General features: G+C 40.5%; 1 protein-coding gene across 6 annotated transcripts in view; it reads left to right on the top strand.

Annotated features, from left to right (window-relative positions):
• The window catches only part of GAS2 (growth arrest specific 2), a 161,330-nt gene that overhangs the window by 14,604 nt on the left and 129,244 nt on the right, over positions 1-17,482 (top strand). For all 6 annotated transcript variants that reach the window (XM_019477079.2, XM_019477080.2, XM_019477076.2 and 3 more), the window contains one exon: positions 11,916-12,040. In XM_019477079.2, the coding sequence (XP_019332624.1) occupies positions 11,916-12,040 (125 nt within the window). The remainder of the gene's footprint in view (positions 1-11,915; positions 12,041-17,482) is intronic.

The raw sequence follows: 17,482 nt of genomic DNA, 5'->3' as shown, positions 1-17,482 counted from the left end.
TTAAAATGCAATCATTGAGATATATCACACTTGCTGGTAAGGTAACACTTTGTCCCTCGAGTCAACAGAAAATACTGTTTTCCAGATTATTTTCCCTCTCTGATAGAATAGCTGAATGGCTACCTTTAAATAATGCAGCTATCAACTAGGTCCAAAATGTCTCAAAAATAGCATGCATCCACTTTACTTAGGCCTATGAATTTGGTCCTTAGTGGTTTTTTTCCCTTGAGTTCATTTTGTGTTCTTCTGTATGCTTCAGTTATTAAACTGAATGTGGTTAATGTCTGCCATCACATGTCTTTGATCAATTACAGACCTCATTGAGATCAATGCGGGACTAACCATCTCTCATTCATGCAAAATAGAAGGGGCAGTTAAATGTCCTTTTGTAAAACAGTTGCTGAAACGATGGAGAATTGCTGCCCAAGGCAAGACACTGCATACAGGCAAGGCTGCCCAAGGCTGATTGGAAATCATGTGAATGAAAGGTTTTTCTTAGTGGACTGATTGCAAGTACAGTGGATTGGGTATTGATTGATTGCAGTTGTATACATCCCCAGCCACAAGTTAGACACTGACCAGATAGCAAGCGGATAGTGAGAGAAGCAGTGTAATGTATGGTCCCTAAGAGAAAGAAGAGAGAAAGCTTCTTGGGATATAGGACTTCCTGGAAAGGCAGGCTTGGAAGGTGAGCAAGGCTATGGGCTGCTGTTCCAACTGCATTTTGGGAAGGAGGACTTTGCAATTTAACAAGATTTTGTCACAGAAGTACTTAATTTGTGTAATCAGTCAGTTTCTCACCTGGGATGACCCCAAATATTGGTTAAACAATAGGGCTGTGAAGTGCCAAAATATTAACATAGCTTCTATTCCAGCCCCTATGCTTTTTTTTTTCTTCAATTCCTTATTACTTCCTAGGTGTATTCTTTTGTGGCATGAGTGTTTCGTTTTTACTCTTGGTTCAAGACATAATTTTGGGAAAGCAGGAACAAAAAGGTGTTTGTGCAAAACCAGTTGTTTTGAAGTTATACACGTAAGAAAAATACACAGTTCCTTTATTTTCCAATCGGCGTGTATGATTGTGCCTAATGTAAAAATGGACAAAATTAGAAACCTCAAATTTAGTTTGGTTTATATTCTTCAGTGGAAATCCATTTAGTTCAGCTTTGACAAATTATACAATTGGTTTTAAATGTATGAATATGTCAGGCTAGTGGTTCCATGTTTGTGCACCAGAACTTCCCCATTCATCTATTTGTGCATGCAATTACAGAGACAGAAATGTTTTTATCAATGTTTAAATGTTGTGCAGCTTGAAAAGTTGCAAGTGTTCAATATGCTAAACATTTGTATCATCTTAAGAAATACAGTGAATGCATGTACTTAAAAGGAAAACAAAGGTCATTTTAATCTGCACAAATTAGACAATTCAAGTTAGAGAGACTATAGGTTTTTGGAGCAAGGAATTATCTTTGTTTTGTATTTAAGCAGCACCCAGCACATCGGATCCTGGTCCATGAATGAGGTTCAAAACTCTACTAAGCTACAAATAATAATAATTTTCATTTATCTTGCGTATGCATGGAACTCCTGCTTTTGAGAAGCTCTGGGGAGAATTTAGACTAAATAGTTCATTAAGACAAACTCAAGACATAGTTTTTAGAGGTCCATATAGGTGAGGCAAGGCATTTTCTGATGAAAGCTGTATTTAAATCTTCTCAAAGATAATATCATGTAATAATCCAGTATATCTACTTCATTTGCTTAATCCCAAACTCTTTATTAGCGTTCACTTTGCAACATTTTCTGAATGAAGGCAAGTATCATTATGACAAGGAATGTCCATATATATACTCATGGCTGAAAATTAAGTGTCAGTAGGTGGCACTCAAAAACATGCAGCATAGTCCCTTCTTGTGGGACATTAAAACGATGGTCATTTTGTTGTTCTGCCATTAAGGAAAATAAAGATACAGCAAAATGAAGTGATACCCAAAAGTCACAAAGGGATTGATCCTTCAAGTCTTCTTTGCATGGCACTTGTGTTGAACTTTATGGGAAATTCTAAACCTAGAGTGTCCTGGTTAGTGCCAGAGAGGAGACAAAAATCTAGAATTCCTTACTCTTCACCTCCTTTTGCTACTATGCTGGTTTTCTGTTTTGATTGCATTTAAGTCACAAGAAGCTACATATGGATTCAACACTAAACATATTAATTCACTATTAAAGAAGAAAGTACTAATCTGTAATGAAATAAGATGGAAACTTGGTTGCATTTGGTAACAGAGAGCTCTCACACTGACAGAATCAAGAATTAGGTCACTTTTCAGCTAGAAAGTCTCCATCGCCAGAGGACTCTGAAATAACAAACATCATTCAAAATCTTATTTTTCAAATGCACATCAAACTGCGAACCTTCTCAATGGTGTTGTGAGAATACATCTTTTCTTTTATTAAGCATCATGTAATATTCAACAGGTTAACACATTCTCTCATTTTTTCCACACATGGAGCCTCATTCACTTCTCAGGACTTGACTACATAGAGATACTCAGAAAATTAATCCAGGCTTACTAAAATTCTGAAGTTAAAGTAGGTTATTTAAAACATATTAAATCTCTGCATAGACTCTCTTATTCAGAATTAAAGTGATCTTAATTTGATTTAGTTTAATTCACTTTCAAAGTCAATTGAGCTAAACCAAATTAAATCTACTTTAATTCTGAATAAGTGTTTACACAGGGATTTAATATAATTTAAATAATATACTTTAACATTAATTTGGAATACTTTTCCTAATTGTCCTTATTCAGATAAATCTTTCACATCAGATCAGCCCTGCTTTACACCAGAAAGAAGAATCAGGTCAGTGTTTTTAAAACTTGGCTACTCAACTAAGATTTTTTTTTTTTATCTGGCTGAATTAGGGTACATTTTGTTTCACCTGGCTCTTGTTCATTCATTTGCATTGTGTACCATTTAGGGTGCATGATAATCAGGGACACTTGTCTCCAACCATGATACATTTTTTTACAAACAGAAAAAGAATATATTTTATGCAAGCTTGTGGTCTGAATCTTTTATGGTTGATCCAGCTGGTGAAGATGTATGTCTAGGGGTTTTTCTACAGAGGGAAATACATCATACCCAATGCTGATTATCATTGGAAATTTAGATGAGCGTAATTTTACACCTAGTTGTATGGATTTTTTGAGCTCATAATTACAAACTTGAAACATGACAATATGCCAGATGAGATCATTAAAATAAATAAAAGTCTTGACATTAGATTGGAAGAATTAGGCACTGCAACTAGAATAAGTAATCTCAGGTTGATGGGAAATTTGGAAACTTGAGGGCTGTGTACACATACAAAACAAAATTGGGTTTTGACCATTTAACTCTAAGAAGTTTTGCCTTAACTTTGCCTTGATTCAGCAGGAAGACTGCTTTCAAGTTAATCTTGGTTGCCTGGCATGCATTCGGCTTATTATCTGTAGAATTATATCTAAGCAGCATGATGGTCAGAGTGTCTTGCAGGGAGATTTCCATTGACCCCACAGCATCTGCATGGAGGTGACTGCATATTCATTAAACATGTATAAATAAACATCCAGAATTAAGTGTGTGGAGGAGACAGAGGGATTGCTAAATTCCCAAAGGAAGTATTCCAGCAGTCAAAACAGTCACTGTTTTTGAGTTCTTAGATTGTTTCATAATGGGGGGGGGGGGGGGAGGAAGAAGAGGTTCAGTGGAGGATGGAAGAATGGCTTCAATCCTCTTGAGTAGAGACGGGAAGATTTGTACATTTTTACTGTTAAATATTTGTAGCTCACATATGGGTATACAGTATGCTTCTATGTGGATTCAGGGTTTTTAATAATGATTTTTGTTTCATGGCTCTTAAATACACTGTCATTGCCTATTCTCATAAAATATTCTTGACTTCACTTTGCCCCTTTTAGTTATTATATATTCTGCAATAAGAATGAGATTTTTTTACATGCTCTGACCAATGAGTGGATCTAGGTTTTCAAAAGTACTGAGCACTCAGCAGTTCCCATTGTGAGATTATGACTATATTTTCAAATTGGAGGTCAGCACTCCAGTGTCATGAGCTCCTGAAAATCTGGCTATTTAGACTGCAGTGCCAGCTATGTATTTTGAAAAGGGACCATTGTGTGGTTAAAGTTAAGCATGCCTATAAGAGCTTTGCATACTTGCTACACAACCTCTTACTTCTACACTCTGGATAAATGCAGAAGGAGCTTTTTGGGAATGGAGAGCCACTGTGCCAAGTCTGAAACAGGGATAAGGCACCTGTACTTCTCTCAGACTGGTTGCCAGGCTTCTGTTCCAGTAGATAATCTCTAGTAAAGAATAACTTCGATGCCTAGTTGCTCCTGCTGAGATTCAAAAGGTATTGAAATTTCTGCCTTTCCAGGTATGGTAAAACCAGACTGCCAATTCTGAGCCACGGTAGACCACAAATAGAATTTAACGGTGGAGCTTTGTAGCGACTCTTGAACAGTTGGTATTGACCAGCATTATCAGAGCTCCAGCATTATTGGCGCTGACCTAATGTTGTTACTTTAACTCTTGTTACTTTAATGCAGTTACTTTAATACTTTAATGTATTAGTTGATGGTTCTCCTTAGCCCTACCTTGCTGTGCTCCATCCGGGGATTCCTGGAATGACAATTTTAACAGGAAAGCTCAACTAGTTGTGTTGTAGGCATTTGTTAATTAAAAAAAAACTTACCAGGCTTTGAGGTTTTTTTAGCATGTATATATGTGAGCTTCCTGTAATGCTTATGAAGCACTCGGGGCCACGATAGTTAGGAGGGAAAGCGTAGCATATTTTATCAATTTTACAAATGCTCACTTTCGCGGGACTTTTCGTAAGCTTCTTGAAACTTCTGAACCTTACTGGGCATGCTTACGAGCTGAGCACAGGGATTAGTAAAGTCACACTATACTAATATTACATCAGCATGCTGGCACTGTCCTTTTATGCAGAAGTCAATGTTCTCTTTTTATATAGCCTTCCTGTAACATTTTAAAACAACACAACAAAATATACAACTTGTCTGTTCTAGTTGTACAAAATATACAACATGATATCCCTGCAAAAGAGACAAATGAATATCCTCCCACCATATATCCAGAAGGTCTGAATGAAGTGATTGCTGGCACAGCTATACTGGTTAGGGATATTCACTTTTTATATAGTTCTGATAGCCGTAGTAAAGCTAGCAAAACTTTGTAGTATAGACCTGTTAGATATTTTCCCCTCGCATCACTTAATTTACTTATATTTTTATTTTGCCTCCATAGGTATTTTGTTGTTTGTTTTTTTTTCCCTCAACATATGGTTGCTAATAAAAGTGTTTAAAACTTTCACAGTTTGACAAGTTAATGCATATTTTCATTTTTCACTTAATACTTCACATTTTCATTGAGAAAATAGTGACTTTGATTAGTGCTAGTTGTTAATGTGACTTAGTCGCAAGCTTTTTATAGCGTGGCTTCAGCCAGATGCTATTTACACTTGCTGGATTTATGTCAGGATTCTCTAAGTGTCCAGCATCTTCCCTCAGCATCCTCCCTCTTCTGCATCTCCCAGATTCTCCAGCAAATCATGAAAAGCCTCTTCTGTTCCTCCAAATCAGCTTCTTTTAACCTTCATTTATTTGCACAATCAGACACTTTTCCTTTTCTCTTACTTGCACTTCTTTTGTCTCTGCTTCTCTGTGAGTTCCTACGAACTTCCCAAGCCTTGTGGTTTTTAAGACTAAGACCATATCTTCTTGTTTTGACAATTTTCCATGCTTCAGATCCCAGCTTTTCTGTCAACTTTGGTTGGATTGTTTCCCCCGGGCTTCAGTGATCCTATTGGATGCTTGTAAATGTGGCGCCATTACCATGTACATGTGGCAAAAATGTTGTTTTGTGTGGCTTAATGGCATCACACTGTACACGTGCAGAAGTTTTGGGGATTTAAAATGAGTTTGCATTGTTGCAAACTAAATTACACCCTGATGGAGTTTAGTTTGCAATGATACGTTGCAGCTATTAGTTGGCTCTCCCCTTGGCCACAGGAGAGGTGGGCAGGCTCCGCAGGAAAAAAGGATCAGCCTCAGTGGGCAGACGCCTGCTGAAGGAAGAAGCAGCGAGGGGCCCATTTATGGATTTCATAGACATATTAGGGACCTCATAAGATCATCGGGCCAGCCCCCTGCCCAAGGGGCAGGAAGTCAGCTAGGGTCAAAGGATCCCAGCATGATAAACGTTCAAAAGTGTCCAGGATAGGTGCTTGCACCACCTCTGGGGGGAGTCTGTTCCAGGCCTTGGGGGCTCGGACAGTAAAGAAGTTTTTTCTTATGTCGAGCCTGAAATGGTCTTGCAGGAGTTTGTGGCCATTGGACCTTGTCATCCCCTGGGGTGCTCTGGTGAACAGGTGTTCCCCCAGATCCTGATGCACCCCCCCTTATGTACATATAGGCTGCCACCAAGTCACCCCTGAGCCTGCACTTCTTCAGACTGATAAGTCCTATGGCTCTCAGCGTCTCTTCATAAGGCCTGTTGTCTTGCCCTTTGATCATGTGCATGGCTCTCCTCTAGACTCTTTCAAGCTTCTCCACATCCTTCCTAAATTGTGGAGCCCAGAATTGGATGCAGTACTCTAGATGCAGCCTCACCAGTGGGCCCTGGTCCTTCTCTCCATGGCAGTGGTGCAGTGCCCCCCAGGGCTATATGGGCAAGTTGGTAGTGGCCTGGGTGCTACCCCAGCTCAGGATCAGGGAAGAGTTGGATCGGGCTGGGTGCTGCCTCTGAGCTGGGGCTGCCCGGTTGTCCCCAGGGGGCACTGCTGCCATGGATGGAAGGAACGGGACCCTCCACAGCTCAGGGGCCCTCAGCCCATTAGCAGCTTGCCCCCAGCTGCAGGCAGGCTCCGCCAGAAAAAAAAAAAAAAAAGGATCTGGCCCTTCACCGTAACAGTGACAGAAACCCCTAAGTTGAAACAGTGGGTTTCAATTAAAAATTCATTGTTTCTATTTGGGGGACACAGAAGGCAGACCTAAGGACTACATCCACCTCATGTGTACAAGCACTCATTGTTCTAAGGCACTGGTTTTCAACCTTTTTTGGTCGGGGTACCCCTGGCAGCCTGTTGATGAGTGGGAGCTGGGGGTCCTCTGGCAGCTGGTCAAGAAGCATACCCCCAACTGAGAACCCCTGTTCCAAGGCGCTGTTCTAAGCCAGAATGGTGCAGCATGGGTCAGGCAGTGGGCAGGCAAACAGTAGGACCTAACTGGCACCACCATTTCTCCTTACTACAGCACAGGGGAAGTTCCCTCTGCTGCCACTTCTCACTGCTGTGGAATGACAGAAGCATCCGCCAGTCGCTTCTCCCCACCACTGTGTGCTGAATGCTGCCAGAGCTCCATGTCCGTGGGCCAGACCCAATGACTCCATGGGCTGAATCTGGCCTGCAAACCATAGTTGCTGAACCCTGTTGCCATATGAATAAGAGTTATCAAAGTTTAATGAGTCCACACTGATCTAGGTTTATGAAAAGAGTGATGCAGCCTTGACAATAGTTGGTTGATTCGACATGCACTGAACTAGTGCTGTCCAGCTGGTGGTCTATGGGCTGCTTCTGGTCCCTGAGGGGTGGTCCTGAGGCTCCCAGTCCAGGTGCCTCTACCCAGATTGCTCAACTAATGCTGCTGCCAGAGTCTCTAGGCTCCCCATCCATCCTTCTGTTTCCATTTTTTTACCCTCATTCCTAGCAGTGCCACGAGGAAGTATAGCCTGTGGGGTGGGAGGAACTTGCAACCAGTTAGATCCGTGACCCCGTGCAGCATGGTGTGGGTTGTCCGCTGTGTAGTGTAGCAGTTGGGAGGAGGGGGACACAGTGCTACTTGGGAGGGGGCATATGGCATGGCATGTGAACTGGGTGTTTGTGGCCCCCAACCCCTCAGAAGTTGGAGAGTCCTGCACTAAGGTATTCTTGGTACATCACTTAACAAAAACCTATAGTTGAATCATGACTTGGATCCAGCAACATTCATTTATGTGAGCAATTCCAATCCATGCACAAATAATCCCAATAAAGAAATGGAAAAGCAACAGTTGCAAGATTAGGGATGGAGTTTATTTTCCTGTTTGTTTTTACATTTTAGCATCAGTTTTTAAAATGTATGGTGCTATTACTATCTTACAAAACCATTCAACTGCTTTCTTGTAGTTATGGTCCTTTTAGAGGGTTTTTTTTTTTAAAATGGAGTTTAATGCTTTTTCCATCCAAATGTATGAAGCCATTTTTTTTCCTCAGGCTATGAACATTATTCTTGTTTGAATCAATACATTTCAACTGTTAAATATGTCAGGGTGTCTGTTTTAGCAAAGAAATGCCACCTTTTGGAGCCATAAAATAAAGCGAATTGAAAGCTGACACCTAATATATTTTTCATTAGATACAGATGTTCAATGCAAAACTCATTCTTTCAGCATCCATAAAAGGCAGCAGAGCTAAAATGCTCAGCTTAATGTGCAAAATGCAATGATCAAACTGCTAATGCAATTTAGCATTAAAATAATGTATGTGTATTGTTAAATGGCAATACAAGATAGAAAACTGTTGCTGCTTAATAAGTGAATAGGTTTGATATTTATTGCCTTAACAAGTCTTGGAGAATAACAGCAGAATAAGATATATCTATAAATTGTAGGACAGCACAAGTATTTAGAACTACAATTGTTTTACGTAAGAAAATTGAAAGGACTCAGACCTAAAAATAAACCTTCCCATTTTGATTTAAAATATTTTAAATGGAGACCTACATTTTATTAAAATATAATAATGCCTTTTAAAAATAAAACAACTTGTATAGTGTGGCCATTCTTTATATTAGTTTTCTGATAGTTTCATACCTTTTGGTAAAAGTCAAAGGGAGGAAAATTGAAAATATTTTTCATTATTAACAATAGAAATTGTAGGCCAACATGGTGGTGAAGGTACTAAGGTGCTGGGATGCTCACGTTTTGTATCTGGGGGCTATTAATTTCATTTTTGGCTCCAGCTAACCTACATGCACTACTAAAATAATGTCAGTTATGCACAGGCTACCATTGTGACAAACACTTGCAGTTCTGCTACTGCTCTTCTGCCACCTGTAGAAGTCATTAGGTACACTAGGGGCTACAATGTAAAATATACAGTGGAGGGAATGGAGGATAAAAATGAAGGGAAAAAAGTCTTCAAGTTAAACAGATGTTCTTGGAAGTATAAATGTATTTGAAATACCAGGTTTAACATGAGCTAGAAGAGATGTGTATTTGGAGATCACGTGAAAGTATTGTATTCATCTTTGGTTTTAACCTACACAATGAAGATTGGGGATTGCTTGCCTGAAGGTTGGTACAGTATTGTCAAACTACCCAGTAGCTTTCAAAGGGATAGTCAATTCTATCCTACTGCATTATCCTTTTGATTATTTTTCAGTTTTGGTTATTACTGTTTGCACTGTAGCTTCCTCCTCATTAGTAATTGACCCTGATTGCCAGTGCATAAGCTCAACATTAAATGTTATAGATTTGTACTGCATGTTCTTGTTTACCTCAATTATTTTTGGAGCTGGTTTAATACAAGTGTTTCCTGAAATCAATAGGATTGTTTTTTTTTTTTTTACTTCTCCCTCTCTTTTTATTTTGAGAAAGTAAAAAAGCACGACCATTTTTTAAATCTACTTTTTCTCATTTTTGCCTAGCAAATGGAAAAGGAAGAGAGAGAGGTGAAAAATGAGTAGGATTTTTTTTTTATAAATTAAAAAAAACCCCATCCTTTTTACAAATACAAAAAAAATCAGGTTTTAAAACTTTTTAGTGCAAAAAGAAAAAAACCCCAACAATGTTGTTTTGGTCAAAAAGCCATTTTGAGTCAAAAAGCCATTAACATAAATGTTACCTTGCTTTAATTGTTAACAAACCTCTATTTTCTTTTTCAAGAAGAATTCTGCAATTTCTAAAAGAAGGAATTGGGAGCTAATGGGGATGATAATGAAGTAGAGGTCTTTCTCCTTGAAGTTTTTGGTTTTAACTTTTCCTGCATTGGCGGTGGCAAAAAAAAAAAAAAAAAATTTTTTTCTAACTGTTGGTCCAGTAGGCTAGGTAAAATAAGCTGTTGATCTGAATCTAGTACCCAAATGTCTAAGATACACATTACAAAAACAACTATCAATATTAATAGAAAGGCCAAGGATTGAGGCTAGATCCTATTTTGACAGCAGTGACTTGGCACCACTGAATACTGAAGTGGGACATTTTTTTTCTTTTGTCCCTAAAGGACATTTGGGGAATTTTTTGTCCAGCAGAAATACTGAAAAAATGAAAGAGGAAAAAAGTAGTTTTTATTTAGAAATGCTGTCACGGGGTTTCATGGGTTTTGCAGTGTGGGTTTCTCGTGCTCTTGTTCCTTTCAGACTACTTCTCATTTGCACCATGATTTCTTCTCTTGGAAAATTGAGATACTATATTAAGGAAATCCCTGACAATGTATTAGGATTTTGACTGGGGTGTGCTAGTGCTCTGTTGGTACTTACAAACTTCTGAGTAGTGGCAATAGAATGTTTGTGCCTTAATCTTCCCTGCTTTTTATCTGTAGCACTTCATAGGGAGGGTTTTTTTTAATGTTTTTTTTTTTTTTTTTAATTTTGCTCTCATAAGGTGCTTTGTGTGTATGAGTTGTTTGAGTGGACAGTTTTGTTGGTGCCTTGCAAGATCATTCCCTAAATTAACACTGAATGGAAACATTCTGTTCCTCCTGCTTGGTCTCTGCTCATAGAGAATAAGAAGTGTTGTCAAGTGACCGTGTGGGGGAAGATTTCACTTGACTGCCTATGTGTACTTGTTATGAAGATAAATTTAAAACATACTGCTGGGCTGTCAATCTGGTATATTTTAATGGTGCTAAAATAAAACTTTGTTCCTACTTAGTCAAAAATAGGTGAAATAAGATCGACACAATCTGTTACATTATTTAGAATTGTTTTACAAAACTAGATTGTTAGGTTGAACACTCATGTCAAACAATAAAACACCTTCCGAAAGAAAAGATGTTTCTTTCCTGATGTTGTCTCAGAGAATCAGAAAGACTAAGGAGCCAGACAGAAATGACAATTTTCACCCGATCTGGCCACAGAAAGTGGTTTATAGCCATGAGCAACACAAGTGCCTGGCTTCAGACTGCTTCAAAAATGGCCAATCAGGCAAAATCTGAACCCTTGTTGCATGAGAGGTCAGATGAAGATGTTTTAAAACAGAGCATTTTTTGTAACTTCTGTCTGTGCTGCCTCTCAGCTTGTCGCTGTTTTCAGAATGGGAGGGGGGAAAGGGAGCAGAGGGAGTTTGGTCTGGGGCTTTTTGAGCCCCTGCTGGAGGGTGGGGTGGGTGGATTGGACCCCCCCCCCCCAGTGGCTGTAAAATCCTAGAATGAGCTTCTACTCCTCCCTTTCTTTCTTCCCATTCTGAAACAGGGACAGGCTGGGACAGAAGAGGGGCCATTGCTAGGGGAAACTGGCTGCACCTGGCAGCCAGCAGCTAGATTCCCTTCCCTCCTGGAACCAACAGTGAACTTCTGTTTGGTCTGGGGTAACGCTGTAACTCAGAGCGCTTCCTGCAAAGCATTCTGAGTTACAGTGGGGAGCTGCACTTCTGTCTGCACCCTAAATGATAAAAGCTAAGAGCAAGGTACATAATTCATTTAGAGCCTTATTCAAAGCCCACTTATGTCAGTAGAAAGACTTTCATTGACTTTAGCAGCCTTTGGCTAATGCCTTCATTTTTGCAAATCCAGGATTACATTTGCTGTCAAAGATTGTGTCCATGTCAATTTTCTTCTTGCTTTTCAGGTAGGGAGATAACAGCAGAAACGTTCATGGAGAAACTGGATAATGGTGCCTTGCTTTGTCGACTAGCTGAAACTCTACAGGAAAAATTTAAAGAAAACAGTTTTGATGCAAACAAACCTGGTAAAGTAAGTAGTAAATAATACATTCATGTTCATGAAATTGTTACATAATCTAATCTTTCTGGGATGTTCAGAGCTTTATTTGTGGAAATTTCACTTTTGCATATCTGGAAGCACTGTTCCACTTTAAAAAAAAAATGGCATAATGTAAATATGCATTCTTTCAAATTCTTTGTCTGTTAAAGTTGTTATTTTTTTAACAATTAAGCTATTAGAGCAGTAAATCTGGTGCCTTGACAATTCTATTATGGGGCTCTACAGCAGCAGCACTACTTCTTTAAACAGCCAGGAAACCACAGCAGAACACTGAAGCTACTTTAAAATTTATTCTAAATGAATACGCTCCAGAGACTAACAAGAACAATGGAAGTCTTTCCAATTACTTCAGTAAATTTTGAATGAATCCCAACATTTGATTCTCCTATGACCATGTAGGAGCAGAATCATGGAATTCCATGTTCATTGTTTCTCAGTGACTTCCATATCCAGTGCATTTGGTTTACAAGTAAAAAGATTATTTTTCTTTTCTATCTGCCAGTAATGCAAATTCAGCCTGAAGTCTACTCTTCTATCTTCTGCATCATTAGGGTTAGGTAACACCTGGGGGAAGCCTTCTTCTCTTTAGATTATGCTTTCTATGACCTGTTCAACCTCCGTCTTCATTGTATTTGCACAGGACTAATGTGTTTCATGTGCCAAGTGATGGGTAGCAACATAAGGACTTAATACATATTAATCCAAACTGCCTTTTTCTTAAATCAACTATTTACAGAGCTGCTCCAACTACAGATTGAAATACCTAGCTACATACTTAGTACTGTAGTCCTTGTGTCTCTTCCGGTGCTGCTGTTGATGTTTCCTGGTTTTGTGCAATTCTTACAAGTCAGCAAACTAAATGGATGATACTGGATCTTTGGTTGTAGCCGTGTTGGTCTAAGGACATAGGCAGACAAGGTTCTTTGGGTACACGCGATATTTTTTATTAGACCAACCAAGTAGATGGAAAAAAGTTCTTTGCAAGCTTTCAGGTGCAATCGCCCTTCTTCAGACTCCCTATGACTAAAGAAGGGTGATTGTGCCTGAAAGCTGGCACAGAATTTTTTTCCAACTACTCAGTTGGTTTAATAAAAGATATCACATCTCCCCAAAGAACCTTGCCTTAATTGATGATACACACAAGATAGAGGAGAATTCAGAGATGTCAACTTTAGTTGTTGCAAGGCTAACACAGCAGGAAATAGGAACTTTTTCTCTGGGAGCAGGTCAATTGTATAAGAAATTATCATTTTTACCAGCCTGACAAACAACAAACTTGAGGCACCCCTTGCCACCATTGCTGCAGCTAAGCTGTCACTTATTCAGCCAGGCTTCAGAAATGGCTGTAGTTATTACTAGCCACTTGGGATCATTGTAGATGCTGCTCTGCTGGAGACAAGAAGTCCTGTAATACATCTGTCTCCACTCTCAGCATGTCCCCTGTCATATGACAGAAGGGAAAGAAATACCAAACAGAGACTCAAGCAGCAGGTATAGTCAGCAGAGATAGATGAAAGGCATAATGCTGGCATCTGGCTTCAGTACCTTGTAGCATAACTATACCTACTAACTTGTTTCCTAACTACTGAGCTAAACCTCTTTCCTTCTCAGATTACTTCCAACAGCCTTTTCCAGTCCTTCCAGTCTTGCAAACACCCAGTGTCTTCTGAAAATCCCAAGTTCTGCAGCCTTGCCCTTAGGTACCTAACATGTACCAAGTACCCTAAACACCTTCAAGCACCCACATTCCTCAGATATTCATGTGCTGTCCATCATCTCATTTGCATCAGAGATCTTTTCATCTACCCATCTACCCTACCAGCCTCTGAGACAAATTCACATGTATACCAGACGCAATTGCTGAGTTTTCTGGAGTTTGATGTCTTTTCATACCAGCTGCTTGTGGCAAGGTGGTTGTGGTCATATACTGAAGTCTGTGGTCATATAGAAGTGATTTGCATGCCTTACTTCCCCATAAGCACACTGTGCGTGTGTGTCACCCCACACACACATGCATGTGGACTGATGAATAACAGCATTGATGGGGTAATTCTTCAGAGCAGTCTAAATTGTTTAGTAACCTGGGATCTTTGGAACAAATATGTGGATTAGATGTGGGGCCTCCCTGCTTTCCTGCCTGAACCAGGAAGAAGGGGAGCTGCCTCCTGTTCTAGAGCATGGGAGAAGGGCACTCCATCCAGATGTAGATAAGAGAAACGGCCAACTTCTTGCCTTGTTCTTGGTCAGTGGTGCTCAACCTTTACGCCCCACAAACTGGATGAGTGGCATGAGGCCTGTCTGCAGGCTGGATCAGGCCCTGGGGTCCTGCCCTGCATAGCATGATTGGACCCTGAGAGCCCAGCACCACCCCCTCCATCCTCAGTGCACTAGGATTGGGTCCCAGGGGCCTGGCACCACTTGCTCCCTCCCATCTCCCATGCTCTGGGATTTGGTCCTGAGGGCCAGAAATTCCCACTCCCATCCCCCGCATACTAGGGTTGGGTTCTGGAGGCTCAGTGCCATGCTGAGATTGGGTACACAGTTGTGCAGGGCTCAGGGCTCCCTATTGATCCAAAGATTATACAGTAAGGAAACAGTACTATCACTCCCCTGCCACCTAATTTATGGACCTGTGGAGCCCCACGGCCTAGATGACATTGTGCCAGGGGCTGGATCTGGCCTGTAAACCTGAGGTTGAACACCCCTGTCATAGAGCACAGGACAGGGTGGGCTGTCTGTCTGGTTCCACATTACAGGGCAGGGTAGGCTTTGGGTTCTTGATCACAGGAGGGGTGGACTTTCTGTCTGGTTTTAGATAGCAGAAGGTGGCAAGTTTTCAATCTGGTTCTAAGTCACAGGATGGGGTGGGCTTTCTGTCTGAGTTGGGATCTCAGGACAGGACAGTCTGTCCAGGTCTAGATCACGAGGGGAGGGGGTGTCCATCCAGTGACAGACCACAGGGGGATTCCCTCCTGTTCTAGGCACAGACCAAGAGGGACTTTCCATCTAAGTAGCACAGCAGCAGAAAGGCATCTTGGAGTCATAGTCAACTCCAAGATGAACATGAGTTGTCAGTGTGACGAAGTGATCAGTAAAGCTAACTGCAGGTGCATCACGAACAGGTCTAGGGAGGTGATACTTCCCTTCTATGCAGCATTGGTATGGTCGCAGCTGGAGTACTATGTTCAGTTTTGGGTGCTGCACTTCAAGAGGGATGTGGAAAACCTTGAGAGGGTCCAAAGGAGGGCTAGAGGGACTTGGATCTCTTCAACCTTCACAAGAGAAGGCTGAGAGGGGATCCATTGGCTGTCTACAAATTTGTCAGGCAGGGACAACAAGGAATAGGAGATGCTATGTTTACCAGGGCACCCCTTGGAGTTTCTAGAAACAATGACCACAAACTGACAGAAAGCAGATTTAGATTAAACATCAGGAAGAACTTCTTTACAGTAAGAGTTACCAGAATCTGAAATGGGCTTCCAAGGGATGGTGTTCTCTCCTACCTTGGGGGTCTTTAAGAGAAGACTGGACAAGCACCTGGCTAGGGTCACCTGACCCTACCACTCTTTCCTGCCCAGGGCAGGTCAGACTCAATGATCTACTAAGGTCCCTTCCAATCTTAAGCATCTATGAAATCGATGAACTCTTTTAATGAAGCAGAATGTAATGCCATAGATCTAGGAGCTAAGAATGTAGGTCATATAGATATAGGATGGGGAACTGTATTTTGGAAAATAGTGATTCAGAGAAGGATTTACAGGTCATAGTGGATATCAACCTAACTATGATCTTACGAAATGGTTGCTGAAATGGCAAATGTGATTTTTGTTTAAGCTGGGAAATGTAGACTAGAGATAGGGAGGTGATATTTCCTCTGTATACAGCATTTGTGAAACCATTAGTGGAATATTATGTCCACTTCCAGTGTTCACACTTTTAACAGTGATGTTATCAAATTGGAAAAGTTTCAGAAAAGAGCTACAAGGATGATTTGATATCTGAAAAACTTGCTTTTGAGTGAGAGATTAAAGGAGTTGAACAAAAAAAGAAGAGTAAGGGGTGTCTTGATCACAGCCTGTAAGTACATGGGGAAAAGATATCTGATAGTAGATAGCTCTTCATCTAGCACACACAAGCATAACAAGGTACAGTGTCTAGTGAATGAAGACAGATAATTTCAGGCTAATACTAATGCAAAAAGTTTTCTGGTGCAAATTGATCATTTGAAAAAAGTAGTTAGGAATGTGGTACATTCTCCAGCATCTGGAAAATGGGCATTGGATTTCAATTTAAAAGAAACAGTTTACCTAAACCAGAAGTTACCAGGCTGATGCAGAAACTGCTTCCCTTCAAAAAAACATGTAAAATGTTGGAAAGAATCTAGTGAAGAGCAACAAAAACAGTCTGAGGTCTAGAAAACATGTTTTACTGGAATAGGTTGGAAGAACTGGAAGATTTGATATTAATCTTCAAATCCTGAAGGATGGCTATGAAAAGGATGGTGATAGACTATTTTAAGTGGCTGAAGGTCAAGAAGCAATGTTTTTAAATTGCAACAGTGGAAATTTAGGTTAGATATTAGGAAAATTTCTCTCACTATTGTTGTCAATGGATTTATGACCCAGATACCTTGTTTTGGGCAGACCCAAACCTTCAGACCAACCACAACCTCTCCATTCAATAATAGGCAAATTTTATTGATACATAGTGATAACAGATAAAACTAATGCAAACAATTCTATATCTACCACTCCTAAAGCTGTCATCAGAAGGAAGGTACATCTGGCCAGTATGCAAGCTTCACCCTGAGGTTCTTTCTTGAATGTCAGATGTCAGCAGCTTGGAGGTTGAAGGCTGAGGCCCCCCCTCCAGTGAGATTGGCTGGTGGTGAGCCCTCTGTCCGTGGTGGCCTCAGGTTCCCCAGGACCGTTGCTGCTATGAAATCCCTCTTTTTGTATTCTTTCTACCCTTCTAATGACTCTTTATCTGTGGACATCATTGATTGGTTTCCCTTTGGTTGTCATACTGTCTGTGTTCTGTCTTGTCAGCATATTCCTTTGTTTCACAAACTCATCACATGCACATATCCTAATTTGGGTTTTTACTGGGCCTCCTAATTTGGTCTGTTCCCCAAAACCAGAACTCCTAAGGGCTTTGTAACTGGGCACTGTGACCTGGCCAACACAGCTGTCCCTTATCTTATGGAGGTTAGATGAGTATCTAGCTGGGGTCATCTAGACCCAGCACTCTTTCCTGCCTATGCAGGGGGTCGGACTCGATGATCTATTGAGGTCCCTTCCGACCCTAACATCTATGAATCTGTTATGGAACAATGTGGTACAAGTCTTCAATTTCCCAGCTAATGTGTCTACTGGCTTTGGAAACGGTAGGCCTTGAAGGACATTTTTTTGC

The sequence above is a fragment of the Alligator mississippiensis genome, chromosome 2 (assembly GCF_030867095.1).
Source record: "Alligator mississippiensis isolate rAllMis1 chromosome 2, rAllMis1, whole genome shotgun sequence".
In the NCBI taxonomy this organism is placed as follows: domain Eukaryota; kingdom Metazoa; phylum Chordata; order Crocodylia; family Alligatoridae; genus Alligator; species Alligator mississippiensis.
Note: the sequence above shows the minus strand (reverse complement) of the source record. Positions and strands in the feature narration are given on the sequence as shown.